Source organism: Eupeodes corollae, chromosome 1 (assembly GCF_945859685.1).
Source record: "Eupeodes corollae chromosome 1, idEupCoro1.1, whole genome shotgun sequence".
Lineage (NCBI taxonomy): Eukaryota > Metazoa > Arthropoda > Insecta > Diptera > Syrphidae > Eupeodes > Eupeodes corollae.
This window is the reverse complement of record NC_079147.1, coordinates 60,481,708-60,500,900: the sequence shown is the minus strand read 5'-3', so window position 1 is coordinate 60,500,900 and position 19,193 is coordinate 60,481,708. Positions and strand designations below refer to the sequence as shown.

General features: G+C 33.7%; 1 protein-coding gene across 1 annotated transcript; it reads left to right on the top strand.

Annotated features, from left to right (window-relative positions):
- Positions 1–1,829: 1,829 nt before the first annotated feature.
- LOC129940955 (60S ribosomal protein L10) lies at positions 1,830–9,168 on the top strand. The gene is made up of 5 exons (XM_056049489.1): positions 1,830–1,930; positions 2,078–2,108; positions 2,176–2,481; positions 2,687–2,849; positions 8,915–9,168. Exons 2-5 carry the CDS (start codon positions 2,086–2,088, stop codon positions 9,077–9,079), a joined length of 657 nt encoding a protein of 218 aa, XP_055905464.1. The 5' UTR covers positions 1,830–1,930; positions 2,078–2,085; the 3' UTR covers positions 9,080–9,168.
- The last annotated feature ends 10,025 nt before the right edge of the window (positions 9,169–19,193 follow it).

Here is a 19,193-nt window from a genome sequence, read left to right as displayed (position 1 = left end):
ACACAAATTTTACAATAAAGTAGAAATGTACAGTGTTTATTAAACTTGCAATATTGTGGCAGCACTGATTCAGATGAAGATGCTACTGTAGCTCTCTTTTCTTGCAAAAAAGCTATTGGTAATAAATGGGGTTTTCAACCAAGAATCACGCATTGGCTATACACATCGATTATCAGAACGATTTTAACGTAGGATGTAACGGTATGGTGGGCTGCTTTAGAGAAAGGTATAAAAAGGGATAAGCTAAATAAAGTCCAACGTTAAGCCTGCCTATGTATGAGCGGATCGCTTCGCACGACCCCGTCTGCGGCACTGGACACCTTGCTCTACCTTACACCTCTTGACATATTTAGCAAACAAATAGCTGAAAGCTCGGCTATTCGCCTCAAAGCTTCGTCGCAGTGGACTAACAACAACATTGGCCACTTCGTAATTCTAAGGTACTTAGAATCAATTCCAAAGCACACAGACTACACCATCCCCCAACTACAATTCGACAGAAACTTCCAGATCTCTATACCTCCCAGATCTTTTTGGGAGGATGGGTTGGTGGAGGTGTGTACTCTGAATGACTGAAATTAAGTCTCTCATTCCGCCTTCCCAATCATTGGAGCGTGTTCCAGGCGGAACTTTTGGCGATAAAGGAAGTCTTGTCCTAGCTTAAAGAAAACCTGATATCAACATCTGATATCCGTATTTTCTCAGATATCCAGGCCTATAACTCTATAGCAGTCCTTAACTGCCGATCATCTCTAATGAAGATGGCGAAACAGTTTAATATTTACCTTTGCTGGGTGCCGGGCCATAGATACATTCCAGGTAACTGTAAGGCAGATAAAGTCGCCAGAAACGGTACAGTACAGCCCATCCTACCACGTGTGGCAAGTACTGGCATACAAATCGCTACTTGTAAAGTGCTGCTAATGCAAGACGCTGTGAGGAGGGCAGGCATCAGGTGGAACAACATCACCACGTGTCAAGCCACAAAAAACATCTGACCAACACTGGATTTAAAACGTTCAAAGTGCTTGATCTCTCTAAGCAGATCGCATATAAGCTCGATAAAAGGTGCTCGATACCGGACCCTGTCTAATAGGAAAGCACGCCACGAGACTAAGCGTATTCCCAAAAGACATTTGCAGAAGCTGTATGGACGAGGAAGAGGAAGAAACGGTTCTTCATCTTCTCTGCACATGCCCTGCTCTAGCTCGCAAACGCAAGAATTAAGTAGGAGAATTCTTCTTTAACGATATAATCATTGAGCTTAAGAGGAAGCCTCAAGATTCATGTGTTATCACAATGGGCCATTAAACTGGCCTAAGTGTGTCAGTTTCCATCTTGGACAGCCACTATAACCTAACCTAACCTTGTCTACACTTAAATCATGACTTCTGCATTATAGAAATTTTCTATAGTGCATAAGTGAATATCTCACAAACATTTATTTTGTAATTTGTGTGCAGAATTCTTTTTTGCTGAAATCTAATGCAGATACATGTATTTAAACCATAAACTTTAATCTGAGTTCACATGGTCAATTATACTCTTGCAAATCACAATACAGTGACAAGTTTTATATTTTTTTTTTAAATTGACTTGAAACGTATGAAAAAGTTTTTCAAACATTTCTTGACAATCTAGTCCCGATGCTATTTCAGTTTTATGCATATTTCAATCATCATTCCCTTTTTAGAAAACAAACAAAAAATAAAAAAGTATAAAGTTATTCTTATTACCAAACAACAATCCGATCGTTGATGTTATTATGGCTTAAAGTTAATTATCACACTCAATTTCTGAACTCACTCCAAAAATACTTCCATTTCTCACCACTATGGCCAGTAATGGTGCAATGTCGCATTGGACAGGGACAGCTTCCGGCTGTCATCGTTTCACTCCGTTCTTTTTCTTGTAGGCCATCGAACAGAAGGTACGTTTAGTTAATTTTATCCGCTAACATCCATCATTTAATATAAATTCTTTGCCACAAGCATGTTTGCAATAAAAACGCTCATTCTCAAACTTTTTGTGAAACAAGTTATTAAGTGAAAATTTTCTTTGTGATTATTAATTTCAGATCCAAAGATGGGTCGTCGTCCCGCAAGATGGTAAGTTTTTTAATTTCTTCAGAACGAGAGAAATATTTTCTAAAACTTTGTGTTTTATTTTCTACAGTTATCGTTATTGTAAGAACAAGCCTTACCCCAAGTCCCGGTTCTGTCGTGGTGTCCCAGACTCCAAGATCCGTATCTTCGATTTGGGAAGGAAGAAGGCTACCGTAGAAGACTTCCCGCTTTGCGTGCATTTGGTCTCTGACGAATATGAACAGCTTAGTAGTGAAGCTCTTGAAGCCGGACGTATTTGCTGCAACAAATACCTCGTCAAGCACTGCGGTAAGGATCAATTCCATATCCGTATGCGTCTCCATCCATTCCACGTTATCCGCATCAACAAGATGTTGTCGTGTGCCGGAGCTGATAGGTGAGTTCCGTTTTTCTGTTATTCATTGGAAATTTATACATAATTTTGTTTTATATGATGAAATTGCTTTGAGCACTGGGTTATGATTCATTACCATGATTACATACTTTTTGACATTCTTACTGAAGTTGTCGAGTCATTAAATGTTTTATCTTATGACTTTTGTCAAATGTACTTAAAAGTTGGGGTTTTTCTTTGTTTGCAGGCTCCAAACTGGAATGAGAGGTGCTTTTGGTAAACCACAAGGTACTGTTGCTCGTGTCCACATCGGACAGCCAATTATGTCTGTGCGTTCAAGCGATCGTTACAAGGCTCAAGTTATTGAGGCTCTGCGTCGTGCCAAGTTCAAGTTCCCAGGAAGGCAAAAGGTAAGTTCTTCAAGTTTTCTTTCATTTTTTAAGTCGTAGAATTATCATATTAATGAAGGAAAATACGACAGCCTCCATTTTATTTTAAAGAGCATTGAATTTTTAGGATAGAAGTGAAAAATAAACAAAGTATCTTTGTTTAAGGGTCAACATTTGTCTGTTTAAGAATTCAGAATTTTAGTTTTTGAGGAACTTTAGAGAAATTTTAATTTTTTTGGTGGACATAAACTTAATAAAGCGTAGCTTTTGATAGAGGATAGAGAAAAAGGAAATCAAGGTCTATAATTTCAAAATGAGAGTGAATTAATCTAACCAAAGCTCATTGCAAGAGTTACACTGGTCGACAAAGTTTTGGTCCCGGCGCAATTTAATTGGACAGGTTTTGATGGCCTTAATTTAAATCCAACCACAAGATTACTCTTACATAAGGTTGAGGTTTATAATAAAACTCAAAATTGATATACTAATTATAAAAGATGTTCAAATTGCTTGGATCATTCAAAATGTTGAAAATAAACACAACAAACAAAATTAAAATTGTGTCCCTCTAAAAAACTAAATGAAGAACCAATTTTTAAAAGCAACAGTAACGAATTTTGTAGTTTGTGTAGACCCTTTACAATTCATAATCTTTTTAAAAACATTTTTTAAGGTAGTTATTTGTGCGTTGATTTATTTCTCGTTGAAAACTCGTTTACCTAAAATAAGGAAATAGAAAACAATGACAAATTCAGAGGAATATCGACAATGGCATCTATTGTTCGACTTTTCATTTCAAAAGATCGGAATAGACTTAGTCCCCTTGCAATTCTTGCCGAATAACAATTAAATTGCATTTGTCCCAAAAAAGAAAAATATACCTACATTTGAACTCATCACTTCAGGTACGAAAGTTTGTGTTTTCAATCTAACAAAGATATAACAATGCAAACAGTCAAACTTTTAAAAAGTATTTACCAAAGAATTTACATAGGTACATTTTTTCAATATCATTTTGGATTCATTTTAGCCATTCCGTTTGAAATACCCTTAAACATGAAGTTTTAAAGCATTTAGATCTTTTTGTGGCGTATAAAATCATTATCCACGTTATTTATTTGGCCGTGTGAGGAAATTCATTCTTCGAATGGCCATAAAAAAGTATAATAGCTTAACCAAACGTGGCATCTGTAATTCTTGTTTTAATATTCGCTTACCATTTAAAAAATGTTTTTTCGAAACTTAATGGCAAATGACCTATGAATTCAATGTTTTGAGTTTTCAAAAAATCTGTTGTTCCTATTGATTTTTTAGGTTTATCATTTAAATGGGTCTTTTCTTTACTATTGCTATTTTACCAAAGACTTCCGACAAATAAAAATATTTGTTCAAAACTGACCGTTTTACACATTCCTTGTTTTTTCTTATTATTTATGTCTGTAATGATATTGTAGACAGCACATATTGTGTTCAGCCACTTGCGGTTGTTTGTCATTGATAACTTTACTAATTTCGTCTGAATCGATTGTGGAGAATATACCTTAGCTTTCAAAACAAAAAACAAAACAATCTAAAGGCGTCAAAGTAGAAGATCTCAGTCGCCAAAACTTCTATTGCAAAAATAACGTAAAATTTTCAGCATTTTAAATCAATTTCAGTTCTTTTTTGAAGTATGTACATATTGTACTATTTTTTTTAAAAGCGTAGTTTTTACTCGTCAAATGTTAAAAAGTAACAACTTCAAAATTGACAGCCACCCAAATAACAAGGTGCCCTACTATTTAACTCGATTTTACAATGAAATTGCTCGAATTCGAAAAATTGGTCTATGTTATGTATCTATTTGATTACTTTCAAACCAACGAGAATCGAATAGTTTTAGTAGCGTCAACTATATTCTTATGAACTTTCGAATAAACGAGAAACTACGTGACTCGAAAGTAGAATTCAAAACAAGGCAAAATCGAATATAATCACTACATCAAATGTGTTTTTGTTTTAAATCGCCCAAAGTCATGTCGGATGATATGGTGTGAAGTTAGAACATAAATCCGTCTTTAGAAACACAATAGTTCTTAACAAAACTAAGTATTTTTCATTAACACTGGAGTGCACGCGTGGCCTACTATAGAAGAAGTTTTTTATTAGTATTAGATTTGAAATAATTTTTTTTACTTACACCCTAACCTAAAATTCATAAATTCAAATCAAATGGGGTGGCGCAACAGTCCGTTGTGAACCAGGGCCTAGTGACTTACAACTCTCAACCATTCCTGTGTGCGAGTACTGTTGTCAGGAATGGAAGGGACCTACAATTTTAGGCCGAATCCGAACGGCTAGTTTTTTTTTTGAGAAAGCACTTTTTCATGACAAGAGTTACTCTTGAAGGATTTGTCAATTCCTCGCAAGAGGCAGTACCCGTGAAAATTTTTTTTTTTAAATTAAGGTGGCACAGGCAGGTATTGAACCCAAGACCCCTTGCATGACAGTCCAACGCATTAACCATCATGCCACGGGTACTACAAAAATTCATAAATTATGGTTATTAAATGTTTAAGGCTAATTGAATATTACGCAAAACTATTTATTTCATTTATATGTTTTTAAAATAAAAAATTATTAACATTATTAAATGGTCTACCATAGTAGGCCACGCGTGCATTGGTGTATAAAAATAGGGCACGTGTACTCCAGTGTTAAGAATGCGTTCAAATATTCTACCGTGTATATAGGTACAAACCTTTCCTCACTCTGCTCCATTATGTTGGAATTATTCCTTATTCTTCTCCGGTCAATTTGCTCGTATCCTACGGTGTCCATTTTTGTACTAAACATTTTCTTGTACAACAATTTGATGTTTTAAAATTGTCAAACAACTCGATAACCGACATACGATTCTACATTCATACGTAGTACGATTTGGAAGTAGAACCGGAAATGAGTTTCGAATAGAATCGAGTTAGATGGTAGGGCCCAAGCTTTCAAAAATGAAAACCACTTATTGGAAAAGTGATATGTGGACTCTGCATAGCCAAATTTTTCATAACTTCATTGTTTCTAGGACAAGGACTGAATTCGTTAAAATTCGTTATTCAAATCTAGCAATTTTGCGTACATAATTTGTATTAAAAGCTCCCTATCACAAACTGACTGGGACTTTTAAAAGCATATTATGGATTTATGGGGATATTTGGAATAACTCCAATAAAATATAAAGTAAACCAATTGAATTCGGCAAATCAAGTTTTTAAGGCGAATTGCTTCTCACTTTAAAAGACCCAAACAGGTTTCATGTTGTCTTTAAGAAAACTTGATTCAGAGCACATGTTTAAAATAAAAAAGTAAGGAGATACTGAACACTATACTATCGAGGATAAATTTGTGCAAAGAAAAATCAAGGTTTCTAAAATTTAAAACATGTTTTGTAAAGCTAACAAAGTTTAAAGAATATTCTCCATTGAAATGAATTTTAAGTTAAGGTTGAAACCAATATCAAAGAATTTGATTTTGACTTCTTACAAAATTAATGTGATAAAATGACTGCAGTTCTATCTCTGTCAGTTAAAATTTATAAACTAGCAACAGTTCGCAGAGAACTATACCTATTGACTTATAACTCTAAACTTATCTAGTTTTTATTTAGGATCCGAAGGGCTAATTTGAGAAAGCATTTTTCATGACAAGAATTACTATTGGATGATTTTTCAATCCCTCGCAAGAGGCAGTTCTAGTACAGAAGACTACATACAGTATTGAAAAAAATAATGGAAAAAAGCTTCGTGTTCATTCTTTTTAACATATAAAAAAGGAATTTGTGAAGAGTAATAAAAACTACACAGATCACAGATGAGATTATTATTTTACTTCCTCCCTGAAAAAATAGTCGAAACAAATTAGCTAGAAAGTAAGTTAACGGTAAAAGTATTTCAAATTCTTTGAGTATTTTGTAGTGGCACTCTCATTATTAATTATTAAAACTCGTCTTTCTGCTTTAGTTTTACAATTTACGATCCTTCGCTTTAGGATGCCCCATAGGTGTCCAATTGGGTTTAGGCCTGGGGATTGTGATGGCCTTTCCATAACATTGATTTTGTTTTGTAAAAGTATTGTTTAGCCAATTTTGTTTGGCACCTCCTCTTCAGTTGATGGAAGCATAACTGAATTAAAGATGTGGACATCATTCATATTGTACATCTTATCTTTGATCAAAGATATTGGACCTACACCAGATGCTGAAAAGTACACTCAAATCATTATATTCCCACCACCGTGCTTCACTGTCTTCCTTGTATATTTTGAGTTTAACTTCTTGTCTTTTGGCCTTCTCACATTCATTTTTCCAAATTGATCTTTATTTCATTCGACCACAAAACGTTATTCCAATAAGAACGGTGTAAGTTTTTGTTTGCAAAGGAAAGTCTGTATAATGTTTTGCTTGGTTAAAAAATACCACTTTTCGTGAAGATCTACCAGGAAGACTTGCTTCTATAAGTTGATCCTTTTACATATTCTTGCCAATATTGTATCAAAACGCGAAGAAGTTTATCTTTTTCTTAATCTTGTTTCTTATTTAGGCGTGAATGTAAAGTTTTAAACACTGTGTGCAACTTGTTTTACTTTTTTCATCACTTCGCGTTCAAAGTGATTACATATAATGTAATCCGCGACCCATATTTAATAATATTATAGATGACTTTTAAAAATGTTGTTTAGTAATGAATATAAAACTTGACAAACTTATAATCAATCTCAAAAAGCCTATTTGCATACAAGAAAAATGGATCCTTACGTTAGAATAACAGTAGGTTTTTTATATTATTTTTGCCAGACGAAATCATCATTGGCCTAGAACTTTTTAAAGTTAAGTGAAAGCAAAAAGTTGTGGCCACAAAATAATTTTGCCATTTGAGAAAATTATTAGGTACGAATACAATGACAGTGCTGACTTTCCCCAGTTTCATTGTTACTTTAAAAGTTTTGTAAGGAAGAAAGCTGCGATGGATTTTATATCGTATATTTTTAATCGAAATAAACACAGAATTTCGGTGAAATCAAATTTTAGATTTATAACTAATATGTAATTTTTCAATATCCAACAATATGTATTTTAGAAATTGAGTCCGTATCGAAACACAATGTATACGTGATTTTGGTTTACGTAATTTTACACTAATGCTTATTTTATTTTCAAGAAACATTTTTGGTAAAAATAAGCAAAAGGTTTTAATATTAGTTTTGCTTTGAAAGATTTGGTTATTTGAAGTATGATAAACAAATTGATTTAATAAATAATAGGATATTATTAATCACAATACTATCAGAAATTTGAATATCATTTGAGGTTATGAACGAGGTACTGATCACTATACTATCGAGGAATTAACAGTATTAATGTATCCAGTAGTTGATTTAATTTTGTTATTTCCTATAAACTAGCCTAGATTGATATATTTCTTATTAAAACTTGGAAAAAATAGTTCGATAACTTTTAACGTTTTACTACCATTGCTAGTTAAAAACATAAAAATAACCTGTACCCTAAGTTCTCTAAACACGGTATTTCAACGGAATTGTTGGTATCGTAATTTACGATCTAGGGAAGAGCAAAATATATATTTTTGGGTGAGGTGGCTCGCCCGACATCGAGACCATACTCAATAAAATGTATGACAATTGAAGACAATTAAGCATCTCCTAAAGTGTTATAGAAAGAAATCAGTGTTCAGTAAGTTAAAAATCAACGTATACAGCCTCTTAAAAATTTAATCTTTTAGTGCAAGAGTTTTATTCTTTTTTGTTTTTGAAAAATGCTCTTCACAATAAGCGGAGGACTATCGGTGTTAAATAATTTTCCTTCATAATGATTTTTTTCACCCTGAGCTTTTTTTAAATTGGTATATAAGCTTTACATTTGTGCCAAATTGAGCTCGGGGAAGAGCAGAATGTATATTTATATGGGTGAGGTGGCTCGCCCGACATCGAGACCATACTCAATTAAATATATGACACTTAATTTTGTATCCAATTTGTTTTTTAAAAAATTTGTGGCTCATTTTTAAAAATTATTTTTATTTTCTATTTTATAGATTTACGTCTCAAAGAGATGGGGATTCACCAAATACGACCGTGAGCGTTATGAGGAACTCCGTGATGAAGGTCGTTTGGCACCTGATGGTTGCCAAGTCAAATACAGGCCAATGCACGGACCAATTGCCGCCTGGGAGAAGGTTCAACGTGATATTTACAGTTAGATCGATGTCTCTCAAAAGAGTGATTTTTTAAAAAGAACAGAAAATTAAGTTGGCAATAAAAAACATCTAAAATGCCTCAATAAAAAATATTTTTTATTTTAAAAAACAACAAAAAACTTTGTTTTTTAATTATATTTAATGACGTTGGAAAAATGAATTTGGTTTGCCCCTTGTTTTCCAAATGAAGAGAAAGGAGCTAGATAGATGTCTTATTCTCGGCAGACCATTCGATTAAGTTGATCGGGGAGATTTAGTATCAGTTTCTTTTCCAAGAAAAATTCCAATGAATAATTCATTTGGGACAAGAATCAACATACAGTTTAAGTGTGGGATTTTCTATTATTTCAGTTTATTTAAAAGCTTCGTTAACCCTGGAAAGATAACCTACGTCGAATCGACGTATAAATCATGTGTATCACTTATGGTCTATGAAATATGGTTATCTTTCTAGGGTTAAACAAACTTGAACTAAGTGGGTTACTATGATATTTGTCCTTGTAAGAAAAAGAATTTTGTTTCATAAAAATCGAAAAAATTTGATATTTTGCAAAGATAGAGCCAATAAAAGAAGTTAATGATAAATCATTAACACCGTTATAGGTCGAAAACGAGCAAATTATTTAATACGTTCACAGACTCAAAATTACCACATGTTCCCTCTTGTTCTACTTCTTAGTTTAAGACCAAATCTGGGATAACTTAAATAATTTGTGATTGGCAAGGGCACCATAATACAAATTATGTGTAAAGAAATTTAAACAAATGCAATCAAAGATAGCAATTATCTTTTCAGATATTCGAGTTGTTAGCTAAACGTAGTGGTATATTCAATTGAGTACAAGGGTGGAATCGGCTAAGGTGATAGTTGGCTATCATTTTTTTGATAGTCAAATTGACTATCATTTTCATTCCGTCTGTGTAAGGTGATTCAACTCAACTCAATTCGGTTGAACAATTTCAGATTCACATTGTCAAAATTCGTTGTTGCCTTGGTGAAACTTTAAATTGATTCTTATAAAATATCTAAATAAAGGTTTCAAATTGGCTGATTTTGAATACAATTCTTACTTTTCTTGCTTTTTTTCGAATGTCGTAAGCTTTGTAGGTCACAGGAATGTGTTTTTTAAAGAAACTAAAGTGAACTAAGAAAATTTTCCAGTCCTTTGTGTAAGCGTCTGGTAGCTCTATTCAGAATAAACATTTGTTTTAAAACGACTATCACATTTTTTTGTTACAGCTTTTTAGGTATCAATTTGACTATCACCTTATGTAAATCAAATTCAATCGTTTTGATTGTCATTTATCAACAATCACCTTAGCCGATTCCACCCCAGTATTTTTGAAAATTTGTTTAATTTGTCTCGAATAGTAGGCTTTGATTTAAATTTCTCTCAATGTCAAAGCAAGCATGGACATGTCTTTTGACATTATGAATAATTTCTTTGAGGTTGAAAGCTATTTTAAAGTTATTTGGTCAACTTTTGGGCCGTGTGTTTTTTGTTTTAAGCTGTTTTGTGTCCTTGCGAAAGTAAAATATTAGTCAAAATTTTAAGTTTTGACAAATTTCTGACTTCCCAGTTCTGTAAAATACATTTTTTTACCAAAGATCAACATTGAAAATAATTCACATTACGAAAATTGTTTTTTTTTGCTCCTGGAAGTGGTCAACAAAAGTGATGTTCTCAATTGAGTACACTGGCCAAAATCGTGCTAGTTTGTTTTCTCACAGAATTTGCAGAGATATTGCTTTTTCATCAATAAACTGCAATATGGGAGGCGCTACGCAAATCTCTCCATGGCTGTTGATGATATTCCAGATGGTAATGAAGTAGATGTAGTGGTTATTCCACCGGATGTTGATATACAAACGGACGATTAAGATTTATGTGAGGATGACTTGCTTTATTCCCATATTCTTGTTTACATACCAGGAGCAGTAGAGGTTGAAGTCACCGATGAGTTTGCCAGGGGCCTGATTATGAGGTTCGCGGCGAATCGTTTTGCTAGCGAGTTTGCCATTTTTCAATTATTGCTTTCGCTTTCGCCTTCTTCGTTTTGAAGAAACAAATTAACGAAGGCTAAGGGATGAAAGCTCAGCGAGAGGTGAGTTTCAAAATAATACTCCTGAATGATCAAAGCATGTGGTTTATGCTAATGAAATAGATGAAACTTTCGACTATTTGGAAAATTTAGCAAACATAAAAGAAATAACGCCATGTCCAGCAAGCGTTTCAAGCAAATCAAACGTTTTATACATTTGGCCAACAATGCATGCCTTGATAAGAGCGATAAAATGGCGAAGTTTCGAACATTGATAAAAATCATTTGCAATAACTATCAAAAATTCCATGACAAACTAACGATTGATGAGGGTATGATCAAATACTTTGGTCACCATTCCGCAAAGCAGTTTATCCATGAAAAGCCTGTCCGTTTTGGCTATAAGGAGTGGATGTTGTGCAGTAGCGATGGATATTGCTGTAACTTTGGCATATATTGCGGTGCAAAAAATCTAATTCCAATAATGGATCTCGAATGGCGCTTGATTTACTAGAAGTAGTAATAAGGCCAAGTGACTACATCGTTTTTTTTTTGACAATTATTTTACCACCCATGACCTTATGGCTGCGTTACGCAAAAAAGGATTTCGCGCAACAGGTACGGTTCGTGACAATAGAACAAAAAAATGTCCATTGAAATCCTTGAAGACGGTATAGAAGGCCAATCGTGGTTACTTTCATCACAAATTCGACAAAAAAAACATTGTGTTCGCTCGGTGGAAGGATAATGCAGTTGTTACAGTTGCAACAAACTACGACACCCTGGACCCTCTTGGAAGAGTCAAACGATGTTCAGCAGCAGTAAAAGAGAGGGTAATCATTCCACAGCCAAAACCATTAGTGGCATACAACAAGGATATGAGTGGGGTCGATCTTCATGACCAATTTGTGAACAATTACAGAATCAAAATAATGGGTAAGAAATGGTGGTGGCCATTGTTCACACATATGATCAACTCAATGGTGGTAAATCCATCAACAAAAGCACCAAATAAGCCATATTTGCCAAAAAATTTAATTCACAGTGAAGGAAGACATTTCCCCCAAAAAAAATCAAAATCAACTACTATGCCGGATATGCCACAGCAGAGTTAGATGGATATGTGAGAGAAAGTACTAGCAATAAAATTACTAACAAAAACAATCCTTGGAAAAGTTCACGTTGTCAATAAAATAAGGAACTCTTTATAAAAGTGAATAAAATTGTTCACTCAATAAATAAAAAGTTATAAAGTTCAGCTTTTATTTAAATTTTAAACTTGACTCGATAGTGATTGGACAGGCTCAGACAGCATAAGGGTAAGGGACTTCATTTGAAGTCAACTGGGGTGGAATCGCTTAAGATGATTGTTGACCATCAAAATGTATGAATTTACTTCACGTAAGGTTATTATCAAATAGACTATCACTTTTTTACTATGGTTTGTTAATGACAGCTATTTCGGTGTTTCATATATTTTGATTAATTTTTTGTGAAAAAGATAAATTGTGTGAACTTCAACTCCACTATAAATTTAAAATTTAGTAAAAAGATGATTAAAGTTGATATAAAAAATAGTGAACAGTAATGTATACTTCAATGCAAATTTTCTATCAGAGCACCAGAACGAGAAATGACTACAAGAAAGTTCAATTGCTGAGTAGCAACTTAAGGAATCCACCCCTGGTTCCTTTTGAATGGACATTTTGGCCAAAAAGTTCTAACTCGAAACTTTACTTCACTAACCTCTACTTTTAGTTGATCGTACAAAAACTACCAAAACATAATTGTCTATAAAAATATCTAGGCAAGCTACAAGTTTCAATATCGACTTGTATTTTAAATAAATATTACTTTTTCCTTTTCCAATTTGACAAGGAACCCTTCTTATACAAAACATTAAATGGAATTGTGCAGAATATAAATTTAGAGTAATAAAGTTCAGCTTTCAGTTTAATGAAAAAAAAACATCAGTTGTTATTTTGACATAAGTAGACTTACTTGATAACAAGGGAGGTTTTTCTTGACTAACTTTCCAGTTAATTTTCCAATAAAGTTGCCTTAATTGGAAGGAAATTATTTGGCAGCTGGACAGTAAGAAAGTAGAAACTTGCCTTGTATTCAAGTCCCTTATATCGTCTAAACCTTCCCCTTGTTTAAAATTTGTATTTTTGTTTAAAAGAAATGCACATTAGAACGTGAGAAAATGTCAAAATATGGATGTTAAAATTTGCATACATTTAAATTTTGTTGTATGGGATTCTGTAATCTGTGTTATCATTATTTTTTCAAAGGCTAAATGAAGTAATTACAAATCATACTCAGTTCTATAGCCTTTTTGAAGTGACTTTTATCATCCTGAAATTCCCCAACAAGGAAGTGACCGCCTTAAGCAGCTTACATTTATACATCTTTGTACCTAATCGTGGAAATTGAAGTTTGCTTTATCCAACTTTTCTCGTGGTTTGTTGATTTATCGTGTTGAATTCAATTACAAAATCCGATGAATAAACTGTGGTTGCAATCAAATGTTGATTTTGACAACATACGATCTAAAATAATCATTGATTAAAAATAACTAATCACTTAATATGTCCTGTTCGTTGTAAAAATTTACAATTTGAATTTTGTCATGACAATTTCTACTGCATTGTCCTCTTGATTGGTCTGTAGTTTAATCTGTACCGAATCTGTAACCGCAACATCGGATGACGCTTGAATAGGATATTTGGCTTTTACACTTAGTACTATGGATTTCAATAAGATATGTCAATTAATTCGGCTCGATTACCTACTTTTTATTATAATTTCATGAATACATACAAATTTCAAAATCACTCAGTTTGCTGTCACCAATTTTGTTTTTGGAGGTATGTAAAGGCCTTTGATTTTATTTTCCTTGACGATTCGTTGTGCTACAAAAACTTTAGCTTAAGTTTTCTTGTTTTTTATTTGCTGGTGAGGTTAACGATTGCCGGCTCCTTCTACGCACTTATTTCCTTGGGAGATCTTGTTGTTTTGGTATCATTTTTGTAAAAACATTGTTTAAGCTATTTGGTAGTTTTGAATTTTGAAATTAAAACTGTGCCTTTTTATAACGAACTTCAAGACGACTGGTTGTGTTTTTTTCTTCTGGAATAGTTTTATCTTTTACAGAAAACTGCGTATTATTCATCAGGTTATGGGCCCAGATGAGCCAAGTTAAGTAAAGATAAAGTTTAAAACGAAAAATAAATTGCTGTATTTTCGATTTTTTTATTTGGTGAAACCATGGCGAATATTCCGACGATTGAGAGACTCAGGGGTCGTGAAAATTACGACAGCTGGAAATTTGCGTTGGGCTTTTGAGAGAGTTAACGACTACTCGCCTAGATGAATGTTCATCAATCACAGAGTATGTGAACAAGATCATTGGGACGACCCACAAGCTTAACGCCATCAAAATGAAATTCGATGACGAATGGATAGGTAGTTTGCTCTTGAATGGTTTGCCAGACAGATTCCAGCCAATGATTATGGCAATCGAGAGTAGCGGAATAAAAATCACAGGTGATTCAATTAAGTCCAAGTTGTTGCAGGACTTTGAATGCTACAATGGAATGCTTGATGGGAGTGATTCTCGTCGTCAATGTCAGGCAATGGCAGCAATCAAAGGCAAACACAAGAACAAAACCCGAGTCAAGTGTTTTGGTTGCGGTAGCTTTGGACATTTCAAGAAAGAATGCCTCAAGAATGTAAACACGCACGGTAAGTTTGCTATATTTGCATCTTTTTCTGTGCAGGAAGCTGATCATTTGTGGTTCGAGGACTCTGGGGCATCATCGCACATGGCAAGAAGTTCTGTTGGGTTCGAAAACTACTTACCTTGTTCTTCGCAAGAATTTGTGACGTTGGCTGATGGATCCAAACTGCAAGTTGCTGGTAAAGGCAACATTTCAATCCGTGTATATGGTGAAGGTGGCATCAATGAAGTTCTTGTGCGTGACGTACTGCATGTTCCTGAAATAAGTTTCAATTTAATATCTATTAGCCAGATTGTTAACAATGGAAATATAATTAAATTTGATCAAAAGGGTTGTACAATTGTTGACAGCAAAAATAATATTTTTGCTACGGCTACTGAGATTGATAAGGTGTATAGATTGAACATACAGACAGCGTTGCCGCCAAAAATAAATTTTCGTGCCACGTTTTTTGAAAAACGTGCCATTTATGAAATTTTCGTGCCATACAAAAATAAAACTAAAGTTGTTCTTTAAAAATAAATATAAATTGAATACTGTTACTATTAAAAAAAATCACTTCCTCTATTCCTGCATGAGTAGGTATTATTATTAAAAATATGTATAAATAATATAAAAATATAAATACGTAATAAAGCTTTGTTATAATAATTTAAATAAATAAATTAGCTGAAGGTTAAAATTTTGAGAATTATTAGGCCTAATAATTTCATTTTATGACATTATAGTATTAATTGTTTTGTATGACAATTTGTTTTCGATGTTTGTTTTAATAATATTTAGCCTTAAAAACACTCATTTTGATGATGCACTTCCGTGAGGCAAAACATAAATTTGGAAATAGTAATGAACGTTGCTTCATCAATTATATTTTTTAATTTATACAACTTAAGCCTAAACGTGTTTGAATCTTCAAGAAAAACGCTAGCCCCAAAATTTTTCTTATAACATCTTTCTCACACTATAATAGATGAGAAAATTCTGATATCAAAATATTAACGTGTGGCAAAATACTTTCTTATGTTTGAATTATTTTTTAAACGCATTAACATTTAATTAGGTTTTTTTTCAAATTCTTGCGAAAGTTTTTTATAGAATATTTGACAATCTTTTAAAACATTCAATTTTTCGTTAGTCTCTAAATTTCGAACCTCTTCTGCGCATTCAAATCCCAAAAAATATCATCTATTGCTTTTCAGTTTTCGGTTTCATAACAAATATCATGTTTGTTTTTTGAAGAATTAACATAATCTTCTTTAAAAAAGTTTATTTAGGAAAATTTGGTGAAAAATAGTTATTTCAGAAATTAATAAATTTATTTTTGGGGCTTCGCTTTGAAATGACAATAAGTTTGTCTGTAGAAGGTAGAACGTAATCCAAAAAAATTGAAATATGATTTTATTCAGTTATCATTCAGTAGGTCAAGGAGTCTTTTTGACTTTTCACTATTTTCTTCTTTTGCAGCCAGTAGAAAAAAATGAGACAAAACCATCCAATTTTTTAACAAACATTTAGCATAAATGAAAGTCTGAGAATTGAAATCATTTTTGGAATTTTGTTTTGTTTAATATTGAAATATTCTTGAAAAAATGCCATTTTACTTTGCCGTTCAGGACTGTTTTTTAAAAAACTATATACACCATTGGCTAATTCATGTATTTCTTTCGGAAGAGTAGAGCACGCATTTGAAATACATATTTGAAACGAATGTGAAGTTCAACTGCTTGAGCAAATATTGAACTCCCCCTTTTTTACCAATTAAGTTTGATATGGGAATATTATAAGTTTCTAAAAAAATTAAGTATGGTTCTTGATACACTGTTCTTTTAATGAATATTGACACTGCGTTTACACTATGAGTTTAAATTTATGTAAAAAGATTGACATAATAAAACGTGCCATATTTAAATTTTTCGTGTCACCGTGCCACGAGAAAATTTCCGTGTCAAAAAGGCACGATCGTGCCACATCGGCAACGCTGCATACAGAAAGACAATACTGCTCAGGTGGCAACAGAATCTCAAGCTGATTTATGGCACAGACGGATGGGCCATCCGGGTGCTGAAGTTATGCGCTCTTTGGACTTGGTCGATAGTACTGGTGGTGAGGGTTGCATTGTGTGTTGCGAGGGTAAGCAGAGTAGGAAAATGTTCAAAGCGTCTACAAGTTCGACAACAGATTTTCTCGAGTTAATTCATTCAGATGTTGCTGGTCCGATGGAGAAGCCGTCGATTGGAGGTGCCAGGTATTATGTTTTGTTCTTGGATGATTTTTCAAAGAAGGTATTTGTGTTTGCCATGAAGAATAAAAGTGAAGAAAATCAAATGCAAAGAAAAATTAAAATTTTTCGCTCAGACAATGGCGGCGAATTTGTAAATAGCCAGATGCAAAAATGCTTTGAATCATCGGGGATAATTCATCAAACATCAACACCTTATTGTCCTGAGCAAAATGGAAAGTCGGAAAGGATGAATCGATCGCTGGTCGAGAAAGCGAGATGTCTACTTTTCGATGCTGGTTTAGACAAAAGTTACTGGGGTGAAGCAGTGTATTCAGCAGCTTATTTGATAAATAGAACTCCAATCAAATCATTAAATAATCGTTGCCCAGAAGAAGTGTGGACTGGTTCAAAAGTGAACATTTCACATTTGCGAGTTTTTGGTTCTGTTGGAATGGTGTTAGTTCCAAAGCAAAAGAGAACAAAATTGGATTCAAAAGCCATTAAATGTATAATGGTCGGTTACTCTGAAAACTCGAAAGGCTACCGAATGTATGATCCAGTGAATAAAAAACTGCATATAACCAGAGAAGTTAAATTCATGGAAGGCAAGCGTTTTGACGGTCAGAATTTAGTGGGGAATTTGGGAAGAAATCCTGAACCTATTGTTGTTGCTGGAGTAAATCCTATTCTTGTTGCTGAGAATGATGCTGTTGTTGTTGGAGATGAACGTGTTGTTGTTGCTGAGACTGAACCTGTTGTTGTTGCTGAGACTGAGCCTGCTGTTGGTGAAAAGATTTGTTCATCTGAAAATTCATGTGATGTTCGCTGATGATTCGGATGATGAGATGTTCGACGATGCTAGCGCTGATGTGGACGAAAGTTATATCGAAACTTGTTCAAGTTATGAACCGTCAACCAATTTATCATCTAGTGGGGATGTTGCTGATGGATCTTTGCGACGTTCAAGTCGTGTTAGGAAACCTAAAATTTTGAAAGATTTCGTAGCCTTTGTCAACGAAAAAGAAGTCTGTTCATCTGATGATCCTGTTACTTACGATGAGGCGGTTTCAAGATCAGATGGTTTGAAATGGAAAAACGCAATCAGTGACGAGTGTGATTCTTTGAAAGCAAATAACACTTGGGATGTTATCGATCGTCACCATGGAATAAAACCGTTGAATTCAAAGTGGGTATTCAAGACCAAAAGAGGAGTAAACGATGAAGTGATCCGTTACAAAGCAAGGCTAGTGGTGAAGGGATGTGCACAGCGGAAAGGTATCGATTTTGACGAAGTATATTCACCGGTAATTCGATACAGCTCATTGAGATATCTTTTGTCTCTTGCAACAAAAATGAGTCTTCACATCGAGCAGCTTGATGCGGTCACCGCTTTTTTACAAGGTGAGTTATCTGAAAATGTTTACATTAATCCACCTGAAGGTTTAGATATACCTAAAAATAAAATTTTAAAGTTAAAGAAGTCCATTTACGCACTCAAACAGTCTTCAAGGACATGGAACCTTAAGTTGAGCAAGGCTTTAAAAGTATTTAATTTAAAGCAATCAAGATATGATCCATGTATGTATTTATTATAATGATCAAATACTGAATCGATTTTATTTTTGGCAGTTTATGTAGATGACTTGTTAATTTTTTCTAAAGACATTAAAGTATCCGAAAAATTAAAGTCTTATTTAAAGTCAGAATTCCATATGAAAGAGATACCAGAAGTTAGTTCGTTTTTGGGTATGACCATAGACTATGATAGAAAGAATGGAAATTTAAACATAAATCAACAACAATATATTTTAAAATTATTGAATCGATTTAACATGAATAATTGTAATCCAGTGTCAAGTCCTATGGATGTCAATGTAAAGTTAAGCAAGGAAAATTGTCCCAAATCTGAAAAGGAAAAACTTGAAATGTCGAATGTGCCCTATCAAGAGTTAATTGGAAGTTTGCTTTTTGCGGCCCAAATCAGTCGTCCAGATATTTGCTTCGCCGTAAATTTTTTGAGTAAATTCAATAATAATCCAGGTCGACTTCACTGGTTGGCAGCAAAAAGAATTTTGAGGTATGTGAAGGGAACTTTGAACCTGAAACTTTC

Coding starts and splice junctions, on each gene's coding strand:
- LOC129940955 (XM_056049489.1), top strand. CDS start 2,086: ATGGGTCGTCGTCCCGCAAGATG. Junction 2,482..2,686: donor TCGTGTGCCGGAGCTGATAG/GTGAGTTCCGTT, acceptor CTTTGTTTGCAG/GCTCCAAACTGGAATGAGAG. Junction 2,850..8,914: donor AGTTCCCAGGAAGGCAAAAG/GTAAGTTCTTCA, acceptor TCTATTTTATAG/ATTTACGTCTCAAAGAGATG.